Source organism: Rissa tridactyla, chromosome 6, assembly GCF_028500815.1.
Source record: "Rissa tridactyla isolate bRisTri1 chromosome 6, bRisTri1.patW.cur.20221130, whole genome shotgun sequence".
In the NCBI taxonomy this organism is placed as follows: domain Eukaryota; kingdom Metazoa; phylum Chordata; class Aves; order Charadriiformes; family Laridae; genus Rissa; species Rissa tridactyla.
The window spans coordinates 72,186,978-72,212,301 of record NC_071471.1 but is presented as its reverse complement, the minus strand read 5'-3'; the positions used below and the strand labels follow the sequence as shown (position 1 = coordinate 72,212,301).

At 38.4% G+C, this 25,324-nt stretch overlaps 1 protein-coding gene across 2 annotated transcripts; it reads right to left on the bottom strand.

Moving 5' to 3' along the window:
* Window positions 1-1,165: 1,165 nt before the first annotated feature.
* Window positions 1,166-25,265, bottom strand: GLRX3 (glutaredoxin 3). Of its 2 annotated transcripts, XM_054205805.1 has the most exons (11): window positions 25,154-25,265; window positions 19,643-19,751; window positions 16,588-16,662; window positions 15,766-15,967; window positions 8,840-9,012; window positions 8,684-8,745; window positions 6,114-6,171; window positions 4,281-4,333; window positions 3,066-3,105; window positions 2,892-2,984; window positions 1,166-1,443 (listed from the first exon to the last, which is right to left on the bottom strand). In XM_054205805.1, exons 1-11 carry the CDS (start codon window positions 25,222-25,224, stop codon window positions 1,393-1,395), a joined length of 987 nt encoding a protein of 328 aa, XP_054061780.1. In that variant the 5' UTR covers window positions 25,225-25,265; the 3' UTR covers window positions 1,166-1,392. The 2 variants fall into 2 exon arrangements, 1 of the variants encoding a protein (XP_054061780.1); XR_008467039.1 differs by lacking the exon at window positions 3,066-3,105.
* Between the last annotated feature and the right edge of the window lie 59 nt (window positions 25,266-25,324).

Sequence of the window (25,324 nt, the reverse complement as noted above, 5' to 3'; positions counted from 1 at the left end):
GCCCGCGGTCAGTCCTGACCCCTCCTGACAAGGAAGCGACTCCTCGGAAGGGTTTCTGGCCCTGAATCTTGAACGGACACAGGCGTTTCCCTGCAAGCACAACCAACACAAAAATCAGCGAGGAAAAGGCTTTTGGCAGTACCTCTCTGCTCTAAATGTCTTACTGGTGAGGTTCAGGCTCAGCAGTGCTTCGTCTGCGGGGTTTCATACAGGGAGCTGGCTCCTCTTCAGGCCCCAGACCTCTCTAGGAACACGGTGTCCTTGTCCTCTCTCCTGTGTACAGTCAATGCACCCCAAACAGTTTAAACTAGTATTTCACAGCTAGACGTCAGTAGCTGATACTGCTGTCACACACAGCAGTCTATACATAGTAAACTAGAAATATTTCAGCATTTCACAGACACAAAACCACCCTTCAGACTAAAATCCCGATTAGTCTCTACGGAGATGCTACGAGGCCAAATGACCCAAAAGCAAAAAGCGTTTCTCTTGAAGAGAAATACCCTCCTGCACAAACTTGCGAGCACACCTATGCTGCAGCTGGCTTGATGGTCAGCCCATTACTAGAGCCCATTATATTTCAGAGCATTACAGGTATTAAAAGAAGCATTAAAAACAAATTAAATCTTCTGAATACAGAAGTGAAGGACTCGTGATTTAAATTGCCAAAGTCATAGCCGAGAAAGTGAACCTTTCTATCTAACTGAAGGACCACTGACGATACAGCAAAAGACTGGCCTAATCACTGTGTTTATTGGCTCATTTCCACCGTAATTTAAATACGTCCAAAAAGCTATGTTAAAATAGGTTGAACATCTGAAATTAACAATTACTGCACCTACTTGGATAATGAAGATGCATAGTGTACAGCTGAAACTCATTAATAACAACTTCCTAATGGTGCACTGGATTAAGGTTTCAATAGTATTTTTCTTGCTCACTAGACATGAAAACAATTATTAACAGGGACAGAAAATTATTATGCTCCATACCACAGAGGTATACCCATTAATATCCTCCTAATGAGGGCTGAGCCCAAAAAAAAAAAAAAAAAAAATGCAATTTAGTCCTATATAGTACTGCAATGGATAGTGGTGTCGTTATTCAAATCTTAAACATCTAGATGCAATGAATACACAGAAAGAGTGTAACAACAAACCCAAAGTTCTTTAGCATTGTATTTTAATTGAATTTGAAGATCTTGACATTTTTGTATCTTCACTGGAAACACATTTTCATACGTAGCACGGTCTTCTGAAATACACAGAGTACATAAACGGTCTTTATTTAATCCTGATGGGTTCCACAGGGCTAAGTTGTATATTGCTCCAATATAATCTATAAACGAATAATTGTTCAAAGTATTTCTGTTCCCATTGATGTCCTTTTCCATTAATTTTCTCCCTTCAGAATAGGCAACAATTCACCACTTTCCCTTAGTTCCTGTAAAGAAATACACAGAGCAATTACTCTCTACATACGTGTTGTGATGATGCTAACAGGATTTCAATCGGCACAGCTTGCGGAGAGGGAATCAATTCCTGGGCTATCAGGGAATGCAGGAGGCGACCCACTAGAGGTCCCTCTTGACCAAGACACTGAAGTTCAAGATGTTGTATTTAAATTCTATTTTCTGTCTATTCAGTAAGTGAGGAAACTTATTCAGTGAAAAGATTCTTCAAAAGAATTGGTTATCATCAACTTTACCAAGTAAATCCCCCGGTATACCTCCTTCTAGATGTAATTCAAGATGTATTTTAGGCATACACAAAATTGTAAGACATCCAAAATGCCTCCCATAAAATGAAAAAGTGACCATTCATAGGTAGATTTTATTAGTAACACACATTAAAACAAACAAGATGGTAAAAGATTGGTAAAAATTCTAAATAAGGGGTGCTTGCTCATATTATCTTGATTTAAATTCAAATTACAAGGCTGTTAACTTACTAAAGAGACCAGAGAATGGTTTTCAAACAACATGTTGTAGAGTATACATTCTTTTCCCACATCTCAAGAGAAACAACTGTCTCAATTTTATTCCATATTATGCTATATTACGGAATGCATTTTAAAACACTGACAACATTCATCTACCCATACAAGTTAGCCGGTGTAAACTGAATACAGCCCAACAACGCAAACAGACATATTTAAATACCATCGAGAGAAGTATCTTGCAGCATCTCTGCAATGCCCAAGACTATACTTACTGATGACTGAAATAACCCACACACTTGTTAAATAAATAAAATTAAAGTAATCTATATAATTTAAGTAATACCAGTATTTTTAGAACTAAATGAGATTTATTGATTGCATCTTCCCAGGAGTTACAATGTCTGAGGAATTGGCTATAAAACATTCAGACAAGAATGGGCTCAGGAGTATTTGGGGTTTAGAACACTGTGCCTGCTCTGTTACAAAAATCAAAAACCACAGTAACAGATGCAGATCTATTTTTGTTGCTTCAGGGTCTGTTCAAACAACTACAATAAAACCTTACTTTCTTCCAGGAATGAGACTGTTCGCCAGGAAAAAAATGTCTCGCCCACCTTATTTGAGAAAACCAATGTCAGAAGTAAAACTAGGAAGAGAAACCTGTAAAAATGCACCCATGGGGTAAAAATGGTCTTTACAGTAACAGTAACTGACCGCTGTCAAGAAAATACATTTCACTGCTAAATCTTGGCATATGAGAATGGCAGAGATTTAGAGCTCCTTTCAACTGTATGTTGAGCTAATAGAAGTCACAGTAGAAGCAACCAAGTCATTCGGTTTCAGGATCTAGGGCCACTACACAGGTATTTCTGTATTATGGGCAGAAAACATTTCTACAGTTTTAAACAAACTGTCCATTTACATCTCAAACAAGATTCTCCCATTCCTACCTTAACAATATCCAGCCCTCCAACAAGTTCACCTTTCACATATAATTGAGGATACGTTGGCCAGTTTGAATAGGTTTTTAATCCTTGCCGCACCTAGAAAAATAATCTTAAATGTAAACTTCAACTTCAGTAAAAGCAACAACGAAGCCTTCAATGACGGAAAAACTTCATTACCTCTTCATCTTCCAGTATGTCAAATGTCTCGTAGTCAACACTATAAAAAACAACAACAAAGTCATCTACTGTGGAGCTTTTCAATGCAAGACCTTCAAAAATTCGAAATGGGTATGTTTTCAAGATTGCTTCCAAATCGCTCAGAATTAACGGTGAAGAAGAGGTTAAAAGTCAATGCCTTATGCACCAAGAGCTAATGTAAAAAATGTCTAGTTTCATGGGAAGCTTCTTATAACACACAGATGACAGCATAATACAGTAAAAAATTAAGCTGTGTAGCTTAGGCTCTAATTGGCCAAAATGTGTTCAAAGTAATTCCATTCTCTATTAGTTTGTTGGGTTTTTTTAAAAAAAAACAAACAAAAGGACACACACATGTACTTTAGAGGGTTTTATTAAGGAAATCAACCAGCTGCAGCTATTTCACCATCTTCATATACCACTTGTATAAAAACACAAAAATAAAACCCCTGTGTACATTTGATTTCTGGTTGGTCCATGTACGAGTTTTGGTACACAATTCCCGGTATTTTAAGACCCAGCACTCTTCAATAACCTGCTAGTGGGCATGGGCCAGTGACAACGAACACTTGTAACTGCTACTTATTTCCGAGTTGTATATTGATATATAGTGATCTATTATCTCAAAAAGCCCGTTCTAACTTCTAGTAATCAAGAAAACTGCTTAACCACTACATAGCAGTAGAAATGAAACAGGTGTTTATTCAAAGGAAGAGGATACTGATCTCTCCTGCCACAGAAAGAACTGCTTTGAAGAGGAAAACTGAGGGTAGGTAACATGAGAGGCTTCGAGATTAAGGAAACAGATCAAGAGGGACCTCTCTAAGAAGAGTTGCTTATCAGAGTGGAAGGACTGCTTTCATGTCAACAAGCACAGCAAAAAAAGAAAAAGTTCGCTGCAATAAACTCCTTAATCCAAGCAAGACAATCACTACGTAGCAGTGCTAAAGCAGCGTAATATCTGACACACCACATTTGATTTGGTATCAAACGAGCATAGGTAGCGATTTACACTACAGGCTTTTACATAAAGATACTTTAAAATATTCTTAAACCAAGAAAATTATATTTGGGGAAGTCTTCCACTAATATTTTCCAAACACTTTATTTATAAAATGTAGTTTGTAAAACAGAACTGACATCCCAAATTAAAAAAAGAAAGCAACAAAGATAGATAGATAACCACTTACTTACCCAGTACTATTTATGATTTCTATAATTTGCTTGCTGAATCCACATTTTGCCATCTACAACACAAAACACACACGTGTTAGAACATATATTGCCTATATTTAATCCACAAAATTCCAGGTCCTCAAGCTACACTAAAGCTATTACCAATTTACTGCTAGTGATGACCTTACTGGATGAGCAATACTGCTAATCCCTTTTTCATTATTTTTTATATTCTTTAAGTTTTAAACAGTATGGAACATCTCTTTATATACTCTACTGAAATAAATGAAAACTTGAGGATATTACATGCTTTCCTCAGCTGCAGCATGAAATGTACAACGTGAATCTGTTTCCCAGGTCTGGCAATACTACCTTGAAAACTAGTTAGGCTCGATTATTTTCTAAACATTCAGAAAGCCAAAGCTACAGGTAGGATGGGTATAAATGCCTTATATGCATTTGTAAAATAGACAATTTATTTAGAGACGTATGATACCCTTTACTTTCCATTCTGGTGAGAGTAGCAACTTATGGTCAAGTGATAAATAGGCTGCATGTACAGCAACTCCCAACTGAAATTAAAAATTGAAAGTATCTACTGCAAACTCTTCATACCAGCAGCATAAGGGCATAGAACACCCATCATTTTTTAGACACTGATTTTTTAATCCGGACTATCCTTTTATTGGTGATTTCACTCCATCAGTAGCTCAAGCAAAAGCAAAACCTGTTAAGTAATTTGCCCGAAGTCTTCCTGTCTTTAGGCAAGATGCAGGTTTTGAAGGAGACAGAAGTGCACGTGTTTAGAAGACCTGAGCCCAACCAGCTCATCACTGCTGTTTCAGTGAGACAGCACAACCCGCGGGGTTCCAGTGGCTATGAAATGGCTTAGTGAATCAGCCTATTACACCCCTAAAAGTGTCTGTTGCTAACACCCAGAGAAGGCTCAGGGAACAAATGAGCAAATGAAATGGAAAGAGGAGTCACATGCATGAGCTCAGTCCCCCACCGCTGCATCCCTTTAAAAAATACCCTATGAACGCCTCTCACAACACGCAATCACTAACTACAGAAGGGAACAATTTATCCCCTGGTTACTTTGTTTGAGTATGCAGCACAAAGCAACAGACTGACCTTTCGCCTTACAGTCATTTGTTATTATTTTAATCCTCACTGTTAGCGGTTGTCTGTCTGCAGTCGCTAGGTTTATTTCAGTGAGCAACATAATTAAGTGCAGCTGAAAGACACCAGGCATAGACCATTCCATGCATGTGAGAAAAAGATGGGATCATTTATGGCATGTGGCATTATACTTCAGCCTTAAAAAAAATATCTAGCAGCCTTTTTCAAATGCAGCTGTGAAAGCATAATAAAGTCAGAGCAATTAAGAAGGACAGGACACCCAACCCAATTAGGTCAGAGGGAAGTTTCAAGAAACATATGTCCAGAGATAAAGTTCTGGGCACTAATCAAAGTGTATGCCTCAAGTCGGATAGCCATCAGAGGCGAGCACTCCGAACATCAGAAGAAAATCCATTATCTGCAAAGACAATCAATAACTAAACTGAAAAGACATGCCCAATTCTTCCATTCATTCCTGAATTGCAGCTCAATTGACAGACGTCACTGCAGGGCAGCAAATTCCCTGATTTTACACAGCATTTTAGCAATACACTTCCATCAGGTAGAATAGGGATTATAGAAGCACCAAATAAAAAGACAAGTAACTAACTTCCCAGCACCATTAAATTTCATTAAGCAAGGAAAGCAAGGAAAAGAAGGTATCTCACTGTTTAAAAAACTGTTGAAATATAATGTAATATAACTTACTTAAATAAAACTTAATCTTACCTGTTTGCTTCCCTTCATAAAAAGCATCACAGGAGCTTTGTTTATCAAGATTTTAAGCCTACAGAAGGCAAGAAACAGAAAGACATAAAACAGCTCAGTCGTTACCCCAAGCTTTGTTTTGACAGGAAAACAAAAAGTGGAAAGACAGAAACTTACACCTTTACCAATACATTTAAAGCTTTATTATAAGTAACTCTATTCATTTAGATTGCTTACAGTAACTCTAGTGAAAGAACTGGAACAATCCTGTTACTTTCATAGCAACAATTTACTTTTCTAGCTTGACCTCTAAGTACCAAACAGCAATAAGTATAAGGAAAAATGTCATTTTAGGATATTTTAAATACCGTGTCTATATTTACCGACGTATAGCTTTTTCACTTACTGATGATAATACTTAGCATTTCTCATTCTCCATGAGAGAACGTCTTTTGCCGAGTAAGAGCCATACCTATTGTCCATCAGTCATAAAATCTGTCAGCTTATGGATTAAGGACTTACCACTACTGAAATTCAGGAATTTGCCCCATTGTACCCTGTCCATTTCTGGTCCACCCACAAAACCCGCAGACACCGCCCTCCTTTGAGGAAGGCCTTTCAGTGCCAATTGATGGGAAAAGTTAGCAAAGGCTCCTGTCCAACAGTTTCTTGCTACGGGCAAACTACCCTCTGTAAAATGTGTAACAAGTGATCATTTTCTGTAAAAGGTCGCTTTGCGTGACTCACACAATGCAAAAAGATTCTAGACTGGAGAATCCAGGGTCTTTGAAAAATTGAACTAAACAAAGTTTGGTTGGTGACTTACAGTCTTTGCACATGTAAACCTCAAAACAGTTTTTCCAACCGAGAAGTCTCTACGCTAAAAAGCAACAGCAACACCAACAGCGTCAGCATGGGTGAGGGCAGTAACCTGAGCTGGTGCCTCATAGGATTTTTCTTGTGAGTGACTGATGGAGTGAATGTGGTTTGAAAGAGATGTCAGTTGCTCAGAAGTTAAGTATGAGGTTAGCTTCAAAGAAAAACTAACCTGTGCCATAGAAAGAACTTTCCAATTGTCACCAGAAGCAAACCTCAGCTAATAAAGAAACAAGCTCCTACTAAAAGGTGAAGAACAAGCTAGGCAATAAGCAGCTACTTCTGACTTGCCCAGTGAATTTTTAGCCAGTTTGCCTTCAGGCCGCTTTCACATTCAAATTTGATACAATTGACAAAAACACCTCTTCAAAAGACGCCACTGTTGCTCCTTTAGGGAGGCCTTGAGCTATACCAACAATTTCCACCCATTAAAACACATTACGTAAGCAGAGGACATTTCACATTACCTTCTTTCCCCCAAAAAGACTAAGCAAAGCAAAAAAAAAAACCCTACGTATGAATTCAATAAAGTTGTAGCTTATGCAAGTTAGCAAAAAGGAAGGAATAGACTAACGGAAGCTTTCTAAAATAAATTTTTAAAAGGCCACACTGAGGCGATCTCTTTGCCTATAATTTAATCTGAAATGGCAAATCCTAGTGATTGGTTTTTGTGGCCTCGGTGATACAATTTACAAGTTACACTACTAGAGTAACAAAAGGGAAACCTCAGCCATAGAACAAATTAAAACGGGAATTAATAAATAAACAAGGGTGAAAGTAAGTATACTTTATCACCGTACCAAAATGGGTTGCATTAAATTATTTTTCCACTGTGCTGAGAAGGCAAAAGAACCAGAACCAGTCCCACCTAGAGCACTCCAAAACTTCTCTGACCACCCTCAGCCAGCGAGAGGGGATCTCTGCTAAGACATTTGCCTTCAAGGTACAGGCCAGCTTCTTGGTAAACCAGCTCCCCTTTCCATGTCTTAATGGCACACAAAATTCACCCAAAAACTAGGGAAAAAAAGCCACATCTACGAGCAACTTCTCAAGCTGAATGACTTGTTGGATATCTGGAGCTTGACTGCCTGGGGCACAGCAGAATTTCAAACACGAGCGAATCTTCAAATGGGAAGGTCAGAGGAGGACAAATTGGTTTCTAGATATTACATCCGACTCGGGAAGCAACACACTTCCTACTGATGCAGCATATATTCATGGTGCCAAGGTGAAAGAGAACAGGAAACTGAAGGACATGAGTAATCAAGAAAAATGAGGAGACAAGCCTAGGTATTTTCTCCAGTGGCATCGTAGTTATGAAGTCTATGCCAAATAAAGGTAATAAAAGCTACTAATGTTTAAAAGATGACTGAGTTATCTTTAAAGAATAAATTCTTAAAAGAGAGACAAGAATGAATCTATATATTCCTGCTATAATTAAAAGTTAACTAACTACAAATACAATAAGTAAAGCCTATTGGAACAGTATAGCTTAATACAGATATAACAGTGTAGCTTTATATTAAGTGATGCTTACTGTATAGAAGATGGAACATATTAAACAACTGCAGGAGTTCTGTAATTAAAGAAAATTTTGACACACTTCTGATAAAGTCAAAGAACAGGAATTTATATAGGGGTTCCCCCTACGTAAATGAACATATAGGAAACCTCAAAAACAAGCACCCTTAAAATAATGACATAATACATCACACCTGTCCTCCAACTTCTGTGCCTTTGGGCAGACTGTGTCCAGTTCTCCAGACGCCTCAAGTTCCTAGGGAGATTGGGGAGAAGAAAAATCAGATGTAAAAAGTATGAAAAACATGCTTCTGACAACTAACAAGATTAAGAATTTCTCAGTTTCTAACCTTGATAATATCAAGTCCACCTATAAGCTCTCCGGCTACATACAACTGTGGATAAGTTGGCCAATTAGAATATGTTTTCAGCCCCTGACGAACTTCTTCATCAGAAAAAATATCAAAACTGCTAAATGAAATACCATGTTTGTTCAATATCTCCACCATTTGTTTGCTGAAACCTGCAAACACAAAAAGAGGAATTACATATCATTTTAAACGGAGCGTTTCCATGTCTGTACTAAACCTTATTCATTTAAAAAATGAAATTCTTCTAGACGGTAATTTCAAAACAGTGTGTTATTCTTCGCTCTATCAATATCGTCAAATATTATAAAGAGGCAAAACCTATATTTATTATGGGGATTAGAAAACCAAAGTACATGGACAGCTTGGTGCTACTCTATTTAGAGAGCAACACCGTAAGTAACCTTCATATACATATCTCTGTTGTTCCAACATACAATTAAAGCAAAGATAAATGCATTCCAGCTTTTTGTCCTTTTGTCTTTTCCAGCTCTTCTTCATATAGCATTCATAAAGAAGAAAAGCTTATCCATGGCCATAACAGCACCTTCAGTAGCCACCTTTTCATTCCTCTAATTGCACATCTCTTCCTCTGCCCCCATCATTTCTTCCTCCAGCTGCTACCAAGGTTCTCCCACGCCAAACCTGGACACACAAAGTGGGAACTGGGATTTAACCCCACCACTGTGTCACTAGTTTAACTTAGAAACTTGGCTTTTATAATGTTTACTAGTATTCTGCTTTAAGGGAATGTCCTTTCCTACTTTATGCTAAAAGGCAGATTCCTTTTTATTTTTTTAAAGCCTTTTCTTTCACATGAGTACTTAGTACTATTTTACTACCCTTGTGACACTTTCACACCACGTGTTGTTTACCTTTATGACAGATCTTCATCATGTCCTACTCTGACAACACTATCTCAGCAGGACATAAGCACTGAATATTACGATGTAAACATCCAGATTTTCTAAATTTATTTAAGTGGCCAACCTTAGAAAAAAAGTTTCTCCTTTCTCTAACTAAGCATCTTTTTCCTAAAAAACCCATATTATTTGTAAAAAGTTATATGTATGAAAATTTTACTATTATAGAATTTACAGTCTATAATCACCCAGATTTTCTTATACTAGGGGGAAATCCCCACAAAATTTCCCTTTCAAACAATTCTCCTTCTACTCTATTTTAAAATCACCATTTTCATTGAAGTGAAACATTAAATTGATTTTTTTTTTTTAAACATGACAAATCGTTCTTTAAAGCATTAGTCTCTACAGAAAGTCTTCAAAATCACTTTGAAAAACAAAACATGCACGTACACACCACCCACACCCAGGCTGCGCCCTCCACGTCAACAGGTCCGGGGGTAACCTGGACCTACGGGATGTCTGACAGTGTTCTGCAGGTATTTACCCCGTAAGAAAACGGATGAGAAGGGGTCTGCTGGACTTCACAACACAAGGAAGCCAATTAACTTCATCTTAAGGACTGACGATGAAATCCTGATTCGCAACTCCACTGTTCCTCCACAACCTACTCGCTCTGCTATGGAAATCACGCTAATCAGGGAAAAAATGCTAAGCACACTGCAACACACTGAAAGGTTTTGGAATTTTGCTTCATTTCTAACACGTGGTCTTTATCCTGAAGCATTTCAACACCTGCCACTGTTGCTTTAATGCACATCCCCTCTAAGGAAGTAGAAGCCTCCCAGACAACACTATCGTATGGTTTGCAAAAAGGATCCATGAGAATCTGTCCATAAATCAATGCGATAATAACGTGTGATTTATATCTTTGCCAGCTCATTCTGTTTTGGATTCAAATGCCCTTGCAATCCTACCAATTCCCTCAAAGAATTCCAACAAATGCTGTACAGACAATGAAAACCTCTATACAAATATTAAAAAAAAAAAAAGGAAAGGCAATGCTTAAAGGGTTTAATAAAGGAATACAAAAAACAAAGAAGCTTTAAATGGGAAAAGAATCAAAGTGCCATAGAAAAATAACCTTTGATTTCAGCTTGCAAGACCACCTATTAGTTTTTGAAATATGGATTTTTACTAGAGCTTTCTGCAGTTTTCATGATCTGCAATTTATTGAGATATGAAGTAGCAGTATTTATATGTATGGCATCTAAGTTGCTTTTCTTTTTACAACTGAAGTGTTAAGTTCATGTACAGCCTGAAGTAAAACACAGATTCTGAAATTTTTCACACATCTGGGAGTTCATTAGTAAACAGCTAAAGGCTGATTGCTGATGGTTATTCCATCGCCAATATATTAACTCATTTCTACTGTAAGGAACTGGGGGGGAAAAAAAAAGCTTTATTTTAGCTGTAGGCAATTACATGCAAACTAGAAAGATTGATTGGTTGTGTTTCGTTTCGAAGGGTTATGGTAGCAGTCTGGAAGCGTTATGCTTAGGGATAAAGTGCCAGAACAGCTTTACTTTCATAACAAAAGATTTAGGTTGAATTTCTGAAGAAATGCCATACGGGCATTACAAGGAATAATTAAACTGCTAACAAAACGTTTTAAGTGTTTATCTAGACCATCACAAATGCCACTCCAGATTCTACACAATAAAAGCACCCTAAATAAATCACAGTATTGATGAAGCAAATAAACAAACACTACCACAGTCCAAACAAATCCGCTGAAATAATACAACATACATAGCAAGCACATACAATTGCCAGTAAACACACAGCCAAGGGGACAAACCTGGCTTTACGCTATGCTTAGCTGGCTCTTCCAATGAAGAAATAACGAACTACAAGAAGATGCCAGAATCCGCTGCTGGATAGGGTTCCCCCTACTTGCCAACTGCACAAGAGACTGCAGTGCAAGTCTGCTATTTGTATCAAAATAGATACAATTCAAAAATATCTTCACCTTTAAACAGGCATGACTCCTTTTGTTTAATTCTATTTTTATTAACTCTGACTACTGTTATAACAGATCCATATCGTCTTTGACAAAACATTGAACTACCTTCACCTTTAAAAAGATTTTCATCATAGAATTGTCAGGGTTGGAAGGGGCCTTAAAGATCATCCAGTTCCAACCCCCTGCCCTGGGCAGGGACACCTCCCACTAGATGAGGTTGCTCAGAGCCCCGTCCAGCCTGGCCTTAAAAACTTCCAGGGATGGGGCTTCCACCACCTCTCTGGGCAACCTGTTCCAGTGTCTCACCACCCTCGTGGTGAAGGACTTCTTCCTAACGCCCAGTCTGAATCGACCCATCTCTAGTTTTAATCCATTCCCTCTAGTCCTACCATGACCCGGCATCCTAAAAAGTCCCTCCCCAGCTTTCTTGGAGGCCCCCTTAAGATACTGGTAGGCCACTGTAAGGTCTCCTCGGAGCCTTCTTTTCTCCAGATGGAACAACCCCAACTCTCTCAGTCTGTCCTCATAGGAGAGGTGCTCCAGCCCTCGGATCATCCTCATGGCCCTTCTCTGGACACGTTCCAGCACGTCCATATCTCTCTTATAAAAGGGGCTGCAGAATTGGACACAGTACTCCAGGTGGGGTCTCACGAGAGTGGAGTAGAGGGGGAGAATTTTGTCTGTTCTAGAAGTTTAATGGACTCAACTTACTAACATCTCCCAACTACTACTAGAAACTACCCCAGCAGACTAAAGCAGGCACGGTATTTAACTGCAAAATTAAGAGAGGTAAGTTCAGATGATTTTGCATGTTGCACTACATTTTAATACTCCAATTTTAATACATACACCTATTTAGGTAAGTACCTCCTGCGTGCTTTTCATGGGGTACCAGGGATCAAATGTAAGAACAGAAAGATTGAAGAAATATCTACTTTATCATATTAAGACATGCAAATGAACCTGTGTTATACCCTTAAATCACTTTCCACATTAAGTTTATGATGAAGTACCTAACTATCATTAACCTTGATGCCTCAATGTCTTTTTTGGTTTGTGGTTTTTGCCTGTGATCACCAGGGACACAGCCAGAACCGTGCTCTGCTCCTCCAGCTTGCCAGGAACCTGCCAAACAGCTCGCAGCGCAATCACGGCAGGTTCACTAACAGTAGTGTCATATTAGCATCCCATATGGTCTCATTTAACGCACGTATATTGGAATAACCTCAACTGTAGAGACCCCAAGTGTGCTCATAAATACTAGGAGCTCATCAGAGCAGTGCTATAGTACATACAGGTGTGATAGGATATATCAATGGATGCACTTCACAAGTCTACTTCAGAACAAGCCAAAATTTCCATTCTTACCAAATTATACATAAATCGCTATGTCGGTATGTAACCTTCACGCACTTATAACTGTATTGTTCCATAATAAACAAATACAGAATTATCTTTACTTAAATAGATGGAACTTCATTAGGCATTTGCTAAATCCCAAGCTAAAAGTTCTGAGATCTGCGGTTATTTCTGAAACTGCTTCTACTGAAGTGATTCTGCAACCTATTAATGCATTGAAATGAAACAGCAGCCTTCAATTACAAAGGGAAAAAGGAGGGGAAAAAAAGTGCGTGCAGATACCAATACAGTAGAAGCCCAACACAGTACGGGAAGCCTCAGTACCTACAGGATCTTCTACCTCCCCTCGTATTTCTCTAACCCTTTTACAGCAACATCTGAAAAAGCAGATTGTAAAATGGCATGCAAACATTTTTAAAGTAGCTGAAAGCACACTTTGGTACACAGGGCAGAGGCAATAAGAGCAGCTGCACACAAGCCGTAAGCAAGTGCTTCATCAACCTGAAGTAGCCTGGACTGGAGGACTTCCCCCCCATTTAACAGTACATGGCGATACTGTAATTTGAATCCTTCCGCATTAAAATAAAGGGACAGAACATGTAAGCTCAGTTTCTCTAGGTCCTTTAACACTATTTCATCTGTTTTCCTTCATATAGTTCTCTACCCAGTTTCTCTTGGAACCCTCCTGGACACACTCCACCAGAAAGCACAGGAAGCAGCTACAGGGGGATGTCTGCACTTGAAACTGTTAACTGAATTTAATACTCAAAACTGTGGTGAGATCTTCCACGGCTGGACATCAGCAGTGCATACACACCACAAGGATATTGGGCGATTATGTGAGTATCAATAAATCACCACAGCATGCCACCAATTGGAACCAAGCACTCGTGGACTGCTGACCAGACACGAGAAGCATTGCTCTGTCTCCAGGCTGCACCGGCTGAGCCTTTACCAGAAGGGGGTCAAAAAGAATAGCTCCACGAGTCCTCATTTCCCTTCTCAAAATGTTTTAAACTCATTTAGTTCACATGCATCTCTGCCATGACAGAGAATCATTTACGAGGAATCTTTCAAGCCTGTGCATGCTACTGTAATACATGCACAGATGGACAAAACAAGTGTTTTCATTATTTGCTTTTAGACACAAATAACTGCGGTTTTGCACGACAATTTAGCTTTTTGAGTAGTTATCATGGCTTTATTGGTTCTGTAAATACATGCCACAGGCCTTTCTGTCAGGAGCTTGGCTGTGAGGAGCTAGCTACTGCTAACCCTTTTCTTATTCTCCCGTTAACATTTCACAATCCCTTCATCTCTGTAGTCCCGCAACGTAGTTGACATGATCTGCCCCATGGGACAGATGTTTCTGAGCAAAGTAATCCAGTCTTGGTCATCTCCTGCAGAGCAGTGACAGTAGAAGTTGCAACATTTCATCTCTAGACCAATTCGGGGAGAGAAAGGAGGTAAAAGAACTCAATGCAACTTTTTTCCCCGTTGCCTTTTCCTTCCCTCAGTTTTAGAATTTTATAATTATGTCTTATTGCCACCGCCCCCAGAATAAGACATTTTCAGTCTTCTCATTTCAAGTAAACTCTGGAGATGAGGAATTGTTGTTCTTCCATGCTGCTTTTTGGTCCTTGTTTTTTCAAGATGGAATACAGGCCTTGGGGAACAAGTGTATATGAAAAAAACCAGTACAGAACCAGCAGCTAATATTCACTTCTGTAAGACATCGGTAGAAAAAGACTGGTGGGCTACAAGCAGACTGACAATTGAAGATAAATTTAAACAAACGTAGGCAAGGATTACACTCAAAGGAAACAACCTGGAAAGTGTTGTGTTGTTAATTGCCAAAATGATGCCGCCAGAACTACACTGGAACAAGAGGAGCCATAACCCAGCAAGAGCTGCCAGCAGTGCTGTTTGGTCAAGCCATCCCCACCCTACATCCGTGTCACTCTTCTGTTTACCTGCAGCTCACCACAGAAGACCCTGCAAAAACAGTTCTGCATTGCAACTTCACAAGACTGTGTGAGCAGAAGGACGGCAGCTTCACAGTACTGAAAAATCTGGGGTTTTAACATTTGTTCATGTGCTTTTTGTATAGATCAACACTTCAAGTTAGCTAGGAACCAGGCACTCTGCACAGAGAGCAAGGGCTGAGAGCACTAGGTTTAAGCAAAGGCATTTCTACTGTAGCAGAAACATGCTACTGGTCTTTCAATTCTACCAGCTAGGATAGCTTTATTTTCTTTTTCCAAATGGCAACAGTAATCCCCAATGCTAGTCAATTATTGTTATTCCTTGAGTTGAAATGTTCTCTTCAGACTATTTTACATTTTCAACCTGTAACTTCACACACAAAACATATCATGAATAAGCATTGAACTGCCTCAGGAAAAGTACCTGAGTTCAAGGATAGCATTGCGCATCTCATATTCCTTAGAAAGCCCCTAATCTCCGCGATTCCATTTCCAAAATTTAACTAAGGAAACAGCAATCCTCTAACTGTATATAAGCAACATGAAAATACTTTCATTAATGTTTCTAGGTGTACAGGCCACTGTTGGGATGTATCTCCCCAAAACTGGGTAAATCTGACAACTAGCCCAAAGCAAATGCTGTCACATTGAATATGAACTTCCAAATATCCTTACCGCAGCGAGGTTCTTTTGGAGACCCTTTCATAAACAGCATGCAAGGGGCAGCGTTGATGAGCTTCTTCAGACGGACATTAAGATCTTCTTTTGCGCTGTCATTAGAACCAGCAGAAATGGAACTGCTGGACACGTAACGCTGCACTTTTTTGGTCAGCTCTGGGGCATGCGCACCATCTAATCTGTCAACTTTCTGAGAATTCTAAGGAAACCAAAACACAGGCTCATGTTGAAGGATTAAATTCAGAATTTGTAACGTAATAAAAAAAATAGTAAAACCACCATATAAAGTATAGATTTTCAGATGCAGGGTGGATTAGTGTATTGATCTTTTGGCCAGACATTAGTTCCAAGACTCATACCATTCTGTTGGCTAGCTACTGTTAATGCCAGCAAATTTGCCATCAGCAGAATTTATTAAAGAAAATATTTTTGAATTTTATTATCACAGGCAAGCATGACCCAAACAGACTTGTCATTTCTACCGAAAGATTATTCACTTGGTTTTCTGCCATGTTGCAGGACAATAGCTAGACAAGGAAACACTACTGAAAATTTTTTGACCCAGTACAAGGTACGACGACTAAAGTAAGAACTATATAAGAATCCAATACAATTAACAAAGCTCTGAAATATTACATATAAAGTGCAAGAGCCATTTCTATCTACTTTTTTAGGTTCCACTGGACAGACTTTAATCAGATACATAACTGTTTTTTCACTGATTCTTAAGTTTCTGCTCTTCTGGTAGTTGTATTAAAAAAGTATACGTATTAAGAGTCCACATGGAATCCATTTTCTCTTAAATCCGTTTCCTCTTACCTTAAAGAATAAGAACGTTGGAACAGAACTAATTCCATATTTTTCAGATACTTCAGGCACAGCTTCAGCTTCCAGCTAAAAAAACAACGAAAAAACAAAACAAAAAGATTATTTTCATAATCTTCTTTAAAGTTTGACTGCAGATGTCAATCCTGTCTGGAATGTTCTTCTAGGCATTTTATACATTTAAAAAGGATTTGATGCAGAAGTTTGTGACACATTTGCATTTAAATGAGACTCACTGGGTTGGCATGTCATCCACTGAGCCTACACAGTGTCAAAACAGGTTCAGAGGTTTTTATTTTGTTGCACATTTCAAAAGATGCCCGGAGGCTACGAATAAAATTTTTGGTGCACTAGTGACCTAGTAAATTTTCAATCATATGCAGCTACTACTATATTGAAATCCATAAATCATTGACCCCAGTTATGTCATGATTACAGTGCTTATTTTCTGCCCACAGCAATTCTTGCTGTTTGCTCTATTGACTAATTTCAAGGGGCAGTACATCATGACTGACATTTGCAGCCTTCTGCAAATTATGAAGAAAAAAGGAGTGTTTCTTCAATAAGCTATTGATGTCTACTAAATTTTATTTTTAACTCCTGCAAGGCCGCTGGGTATTGAGTGGCCAGCTTGTGGAGATTATCGGTTCTAAACTTATTCAGCATTCAAATGCATACCTTGAAATTATATAATGCAGTAATTTGCCAGGAAAATATACCCTCTAATTAACTCAAACTTGTGGTTTTCTGTGCATAGGCTAAAAGCTTACTTGAGTGGTAGAAGACCTCATATGAGGACACTAGCTCTGTAACAGCTGCAGAGTTAATGGTTAAAAAAGCAGTAATAAATCTAAATGTTTCAAACAGAAAGCTACAATTCAGCGTACAGAAGAAAAAGCCTTTCAAATTTTTATTTGACAAACCATACAGTGACACTTCATGAACAAGCATCGACAGAACTACTTACGTTTGCTCCTGCCTGCACCCCATTTTAGAAAATGCATTTAGAAAATGCATCCTTACGCATTTTAGAAAATACTGTGACTGTTCTCACTATCAACTGAAACATAATGAACCTCTGAATATTTTAGCATTACACCATGTTTTGATTTGCTCCAACTATATAGGCTCTTAATGAACCCACTAAATCCAGAAGGATACCTGCAGAATAAGTCAGAAGTGAGAGTCCAAGCTTCACCCCTATTCCCGTAAGGCAACGCTCCAACAGGATCAACAGAGAAACCAAAGCTATAAATTGAAAACGGTAAATAGATTCCAATTATCTATTCTCTTTCAAGTGGCAAATGATTAAATGACTTCTACCTATAATATTAATTTTCTTTTCCAGTGAAATTTCCTACTTAGATATTTATGTTCCACTCTGGTGAGGTTCACACACAGAGAACAGATTTAATTTCATATTTCAATAACTTGCTTTTATTGGTACAACTTTCCAAAAAAGTGTTTCTAACTGCTTCTGGATATAGACAACACTTTCATTTTAACCAAGCCAAGGATCTTAAAGTTAGGCTATGCAGCAACTAAAATGAGAAGCTGAATTTAGAAAGACTTCAAGATTTATTGACAATTTTGAAGTTCATTTCATTATTCCTTAGCTGTATTCTAGAATGTAACTGTTTATGATTTGCAAGGCGGTACGCTACTCTTGGTCAGTCATCTGTAACCATCTGATGAGTCAACAGGTTCTTGCCAATTAAAAGGCAGACTCTGGCTATTCTGGAATACAGACCAAAATCCCACAAAGAACTTCCAAAATCAAATACATTCCCCATGAGGAGCCCTTCCTCCCCCCAAAAAACATAAAGAAAATGCACCCAAGTCTTTTAGTAGCTTATTTTCTCTAAACAAGTAAAGCTGAGGGGGAGGGGAAGGTGTCATTATCTTACTTTTGCAAACCTTGATCACTTCAGAACCATGTTATTAAAAAATAAATTACAGCTGGATAATAAGGGTTATAAATAAATAATACATTAATATGAATAATAAAGAGGTAACTGAGAGTTTTCAAGTTTTCTTGGGCTTCCCAAAAGCTATAGCAACTCTATGTAAATTTAAGCATCTTGAATTTTCAAAATGTTGAAAATTAGTCTTTTGAAGCTCTAAGTAATAAAATACTACCATTAAAATAGCTCTGTCTTTCTGTTTCACAGAGAGAAATACCGACTGACAGGAATCATTAAAAAAAGTCACAAAACCTAAAGGCTGTAAGAAATCAAATTAAAACACTCACACACAGCTGGCTGCTCCATTACTCCCTGCCCTCATAATCACAGAAGTGTCTCATTAACAAGAGAAAGTTGTTTTAAAATGAACAGCATGTTGATGAAGTGCATTCATTTTTCCCTCCACACTGCTTTTCTCACTAGTGCAGACAATCTCACAAAAATATAGCATCCCATTTGTGTTTATACCACCCAGCACCATACGGCTGTCATCTCAGAGTGACAATATTGCACAGACTTATATTTATCTTCCTTTAAACTTCATAAAGATTCCTGTTCATCTTTAGTATCAGACAGAAATCTCTATGAATTCTGAGATCTATTTAGCTAAGCACTAACATCCCAGGAACAAATGAAATCTCCAGCACACAGGAACAGAACAGTGTTGCCAAATTAATCTCAAATCCATGGACAAAATCATGCTTTAAAGACGTGGCTATCTACAGAACTGAAGGATTGACACATTGCACGCACAGAGAAATTTAAAAGCCTATTTGTTAGATGGAGAAGCTAGTGAAAAAAAAAAATCCATCATCATATCTCAGTAGACTTTTTTTTTTTTTCTTTTTACAGCACAATAAAATGAAGGTGTTATTTATGCTTGCAATATCAAGTTCGGAAAGATGAACCTAGAACTTTCATCCCAGATTTTTGATGCATCTCTTTCATATGTTCAACTCGCATCTTTAAATGTGAAGCCATAAAGGAACTTCAAAAATAACTTTACCCATATTTTGAATTACTTTACTCATACTTTGTAATAATGGCTCTCCTCTATTTAAAACAAGCTTAACTGCCTGACTTACCTTCACAAATGTAACCTGCGTGTGTTCCTTTGCTAGTGCCGCCATAACCTCGTTCATTTGAGCACACTGAGGAGCCCATGGTGCCCAAAAATGGACAACTACAAGGGACCTATTAAAAAAAAAAAAAGAGTAACAGCATTTATTTCTAAGAAAGAAAACATGCAATGTAAAAGTTTGATATATGTCATGCCAAAAAGCCCCACAAACAAAAAACAAATAAACAAAAAAACCCACCACCCACACCATCTTCCTGAGAAAAAAGAAAATTAAATGAGCGAAACCAGGAACATTTTCTATTACTTGCACTGAGGAAGACTTTAATGCTTTTTGATGAAACATTCCAAAACCCAACCAGCACTGTTAAGGTAACGCAATACAAAGAAAAACATCCTGTATTTTGATAGTAAGAGATCACTTCATATGAATGACAGCCAGGAAGAAGAACAAGCAGAAACACTACAGACCAAGTCACACACTGCAGGACACAGATCTTAAGCATGTGTGGGTGCAGCACTGAGCCCAGTTCTCGGGCATCCCGCATCTCTGCCCGGGCAAGACTTCTGTCTTCAGCATCTTCACCCTAGAGCCTGCACCACTGCTCTTCTCTTCTCAGGCCACTATTGCCTCTTTACTACTTATCCAGGAAATAAGGTAGTAACTTTTCAAAGCTACTGGGATTTTTCTAAAGATACAGTATCCTTATGCCAAAATGTTATTCTATGCTTTTATTGGCTTCAGCTTCTTATTCCTCTTCCAGCTTCAATAAGGTTTCCTTGAATGTTTGGTATTAATTATACACAGCATTTAAAGAAGAGAAGTCACATGCATGAACAGAAATCCCACCAAACTGGGTACCACACTGTAGTCCTCATGATGACAACGGCAATAAGATATTTGCATCTAATTTTCAGATTTGTTTTCCAGGTTTGCTGAAGCCAAAACCACTACAAAATATGTGATAAAGAATAAAAGCCATATGATCTACTACATTTAATCTACTTAGAAAGAGATATACAAATCAACACAACCATACTGTAGAAGCTTTTAGTGTCTTTTATTACTAAATAATGGAAACAATGGAATTTCAGTATAAATTTTAATGGCTATGCAGGCAGCATGACATTCATATTGGAACAGAAGCTGTGTTATCTGACCACGCACTCTGAATACAGCGCTAAACTCAATTCAGACACAGAACTTTAAAATCCATAAACTTGATTTCCCAAAGCAATTCTAGAAAATTTCAGTAGAAATATAACAGGATAGCCTCTTTTTTTTTTATTATGCCATGAGTCAGAGCATGCTTCTGCTCTGAAAGCTCATTAAGACTGGCAGAGTTTACAGACTAGTAAAAACTGAAATTGTGGAAAAATAGAACTGCCTTGTTCTGTAAGTGCCAGCCTCGCAAATTTAGACCTGAGCCCAGAACAATCCAGGACATCTTCTCCAGGGCTGTCACCTGTATAGATTCTTCCAGCACTCTTCTATATGAGTCACCAGCAGCAATGACCCCAAAGGCAAACCATCTCTTTTTAATTACCACAAAGTAGCTGTACGCTTCTTTGAACCAATTTCACTGCTCACAATTAAGATTTAAACCCCAGTAAAGTCTCACTTAAGTGACTCTTTACTTATAAACGGGATTTGATATGGACTTCTTGAGAAAGCTGAGACGTCTCACTGCTCAGAGTAAAACCTTAAATGCAAAACTGTGTTTCAGCATGTAAACTTTTATAGCGATATTCTTCGCAGAGCCCAGCTACAGAGTAAATGCAGAGGCAGATTATAGCACAGGCAGCTCCTGCAGGAGCTTTATCTCTGCCCTGACAGCAGACAGGTCTTCCCAACATTACTACAGCTCTCAGCTCAGCCAGAGACATTTTAATTAAGACCTTTGAGCCAATGGGGACCAGCACTTGGAAGTGCTGTCCCCGTGCTGCAACCAACATTATTTTGCCACAAAGTAATAAGGTGAAAATAATTAGGTAGGTCAGGAGACGGGGGGAGTCATTTATATGTATGAGAATATCCAGCCACAACAGACAGAAAATTTTAAAATTGAAAAAGCAGCAGCAGTTCAATATTTCAGAAGACAGACCAAGCTCTGATGAAGCGAATTATCAAGAGCTTTGCTCCAGGATTGGTCTTCCTGTACTTGTTCATCACACCCTTCATTTGAAGTACCAATTTTGAGACCTCCCTCCAATATCATTTTAACACATAACACCTGTGCTGTTTACACCATCTAGAGCTCAGAGAAGTTCTTAAAAGTGGATCAAGGATGAATATACTTTTTTTTAAATCAAGTTTTATGACAAAACAGTCTAATCTACTTAGATCTACTACACCTTTTACAATTACAGAGAATTAAGCTGGCAAGCTGTCATTGCAACTGCACAATGCCTGTACATCTAAAAACATAATTTTTACATTTGTTAGACTACAAGTAGGACAAGAGAATACTTCCACTAGCTAAAAAAAAAAAAATAGCGGAAGGAAGGAGAACAGAGAACATAAGTAGTAGTGGCTACGCATCAGGCCAAAGCAGTAATAAATAAGGTGCGCTTTCCTTCCATTAACTGAAGGCAGGAATGCATACTCTTCCCTGCTGCCAAGAAGTATTTCACAAGTGCTCAGTTTAATTTAGGATGCATAGTGGGACACATCTGATCACATGAATGTTGGCTCACGACAAGTAGAGGAGGAATAATCTCATAGTTATTTAATCCTCATTCCATTGGAGCCTTTCCTTACCAACATATAACTGCAATGCACTTACTTTTTATCTTCATGAAGTACATACTTTAAATTAATTTTCACCAAGGGTGTCGGGGGGGAGGAGGAGGAGAGGTGATAAATTCATTCACAGAATACATCTGATTTTGCAATTAAGGCTGCCCTCTTGGTATCTGCGCACTTTAAAATAAACTTGAAAAATAGCCAGAGTAATTTAAAACATTAAGAGAGGAAGAAAATAAGAGAGTTAGCAAAATGAAATGCGTAAGTGATTCTACATAAAGTATTTCTAAATACTCTACTATTAGCTACAAAAGAGGATTGTAACAAAAAGCTTATGACAAGTCCCAAAGTTTCTCTTCCTGTATCATTTTATATTTCACATTTTGGAGGAAAACCTGTGGGCCCAAAAATAAAATTAGATTTCATTAATATAACTTTTTGTAAATTTCAGTAGCAAAAGAAAAATCAGATGGATGTATCATGCATTTTCTGTGGAGAAACAAAAAGCCCAAAGTCTTGTTGCTATAATGTATTTAAAAAAAAAAAAAAATGGTTGAGACAGACTTCCAAAGTATACCTTTGAAACAAAGAGTCTATTGACTGCACAGCCAAAATAGCAAGACATTGTCTGATAGCAACATCCATAAAATAATTACTATATAGGCCACTTTTGGGCCAAAATACAAGTATTTTTCAAGTATTTATAATCTTTCTGACAGACAGCCAAAGTCACTTGGTTTTACAAGCTGATTTTTCTAAAGCATAGTCCAAGTAACACAACAGATTACAGAGCAAGAAATCTTCAAAATTATCCAGATGCATTTTGAAAAAAATTAAACCTTGAAATTTACGCTTATTCCATAACACAAAGCTTATTAATAACTTTATGTCAGAAAGATTAATTTTCTGAAACAAGAACTGTTATGAAATTAAGTGTTAATATGAAACGCTGACAGTTGCAGATTAGTGGTAACTCTATTAGTTTGGAAAAATCAGGAATTCCATTTGAAAAAAAAAAAAATTAGCAGTAAAATAGCATGAGGCCTAGCCTTAAAAATTCAGCACATCTTTTGTCATAAGCTTTATCTTTCACAAGAAAAATGCTTCCTTGAAGAAATTTTCTCCTTTCCCACATTATTAAGTGAATGTTTAAAACTACTTTTTTTTTTTTTTTTTTTTTTTACAGCATTACTTTTCAAATTCACTTGATAATCTAAATATAGAAGGTACCCCAAGTCAGCCAATGTCTCTTTTCAAAGTTCTACCACCATCCAGAAACAGGGAGATCATTAAAAAAAATATATCCGTGATTTGAGGGATCTGTTATGCTCTTAGTGCAGGTTTGTTTGGTTTCTTAGCAGTAACAAAAAACAAAGCCAAATATTTTGAAATGAAGCAGAGGAAGAGAGTTATCAGTACTATCAATTCACCTTAGGACCAAACAAATATGCATAAAATAATCAAGTCCATTCAAGAGAAAACTGAATGATGTTCTGTGGACAAAGGAAATTATAGAATTACTGAGGGTTTTGTTGAAAATAACTTCTAAATATTGTATTTATTCCCAAAGCCATTTTCATTTCAGTATGTCTCAGTGAGCGTGAGAGTGTGACTTTCCTCTGGAATGTTCCCACACAACAATTCAGTTGAAAAATAATTCCAGAAAAGAAAACCGAAAGTCAAGCAGCAAGTTTCAAAGAATCTAGTTTTTTCTTCCCATAATCAAAAAACTTTTCTGTGTTTCCTTATGCTGTCTTTAAGAATGTGATGCTGGTAGTTTCATCATCCTTTTTAAACCCCTCATTTAAAATGGTTTTCTCTCCTTATTTGTTTAAGGGCCACTTGCTAACACAGCAGTTAAATGATGTGGGAATGTTTTTGATGAAGCAATTTTAACGTGCCTTACAAGACCTAGTTAAATACATACTCAGCTAGTGGATTAAAAGATATAATAATAGTTACCACACCTTTGATTCAACAGGACAAACAAGCAAAGCTCATAACCAAACCTGTCTTTCTTCAGTAAAGCGCATTCCAGTGAGTGAGTACCTGTTCGTCTTTAATTGCAGTAGTAGTTACTGCGACTTTTGCCTACCAAAGTGAAGCACGTGCACAGTTTTACCCCATAGATCAGTGCCCAAAACCTCTAATATCAGACCAAGAGCCACTACCCAGTAGCTACAGAGAACCAATGGTTCATGCTGAGACGCCAATGGAAAGAGAGCCCTGTTACTCGTCATTAGAGCAGAAAACCAGACTAATGAGAAACCAGCCCTGTCACACAAGAGGTGAGCAACTTAAGTATCACATTGTTTGTCAATAAACAACCTAACGCTGCTGTTTTCATTGAAAATGTTGTACAGTAATAGTTTGGTTTGGTGACACTTTAGAGCTCAAGAGAAAAAGAAAGTTCTTGGGTGGCATGAAAGTTCTGTTTTGCATAATTTTCCTGCCAGTCAGCCCACTGAGGCAGGTTTTGCAGCTGCCGCAGACCTCCCCGTCCGGGCGCCTCAGCCCTCCGTGAGACTCACAAGAGGAGTGCTTAAAAAAAATAAACTCTCAAAAAACCAAACCCACAGCTCTACTCAGATCTATAGGTTTGGTGTTTTTTCATTTCCCCAGGAAGGTTGAGGCAGCGCCAGGCCTGCTTCCCTCAGCAAACACCGGCCTTTCACCGAGCTCAGCCTAAACGCGCGGCGGCGGCGGGCCCCGCTCCCTCAGCGCCCAGCCGGCCGCCCCCCGCCTCACTTTCCCAGCGGCGCCCCGGCTCACCCATCCTTCTGCTGCAGCAGCTGCTGGAACTGCTCGGCGGAACCCGCCGCTGCCACCTCCCCCGCCGCCATGGCCCCGCCGCCACCGCCGCCGGAAGGGGGAGAGGAGCCGGGTCACGTGGGGGCGGTGCCGCGCATCCGCCACAGCGGCCGCGTGCCCCCGCGCGTGCGC

What these genes read in the sequence shown, in the direction of transcription:
- GLRX3 (XM_054205805.1), bottom strand. Translation starts at nt 25,224, where the DNA reads ATGGCGGCGGGGGAGGTGGCAGCGGCGGGTTCCGCCGAGCAGTTCCAG. An exon ending in GTGGACTTGATATTATCAAG is followed by an intron (nt 8,746 to 8,839) that starts GTTAGAAACTGA and finishes CAATCTCCCTAG; the next exon opens with GAACTTGAGGCGTCTGGAGA. An exon ending in TTATGAAGGGAAGCAAACAG is followed by an intron (nt 4,334 to 6,113) that starts GTAAGATTAAGT and finishes TTTGTGTTGTAG; the next exon opens with ATGGCAAAATGTGGATTCAG.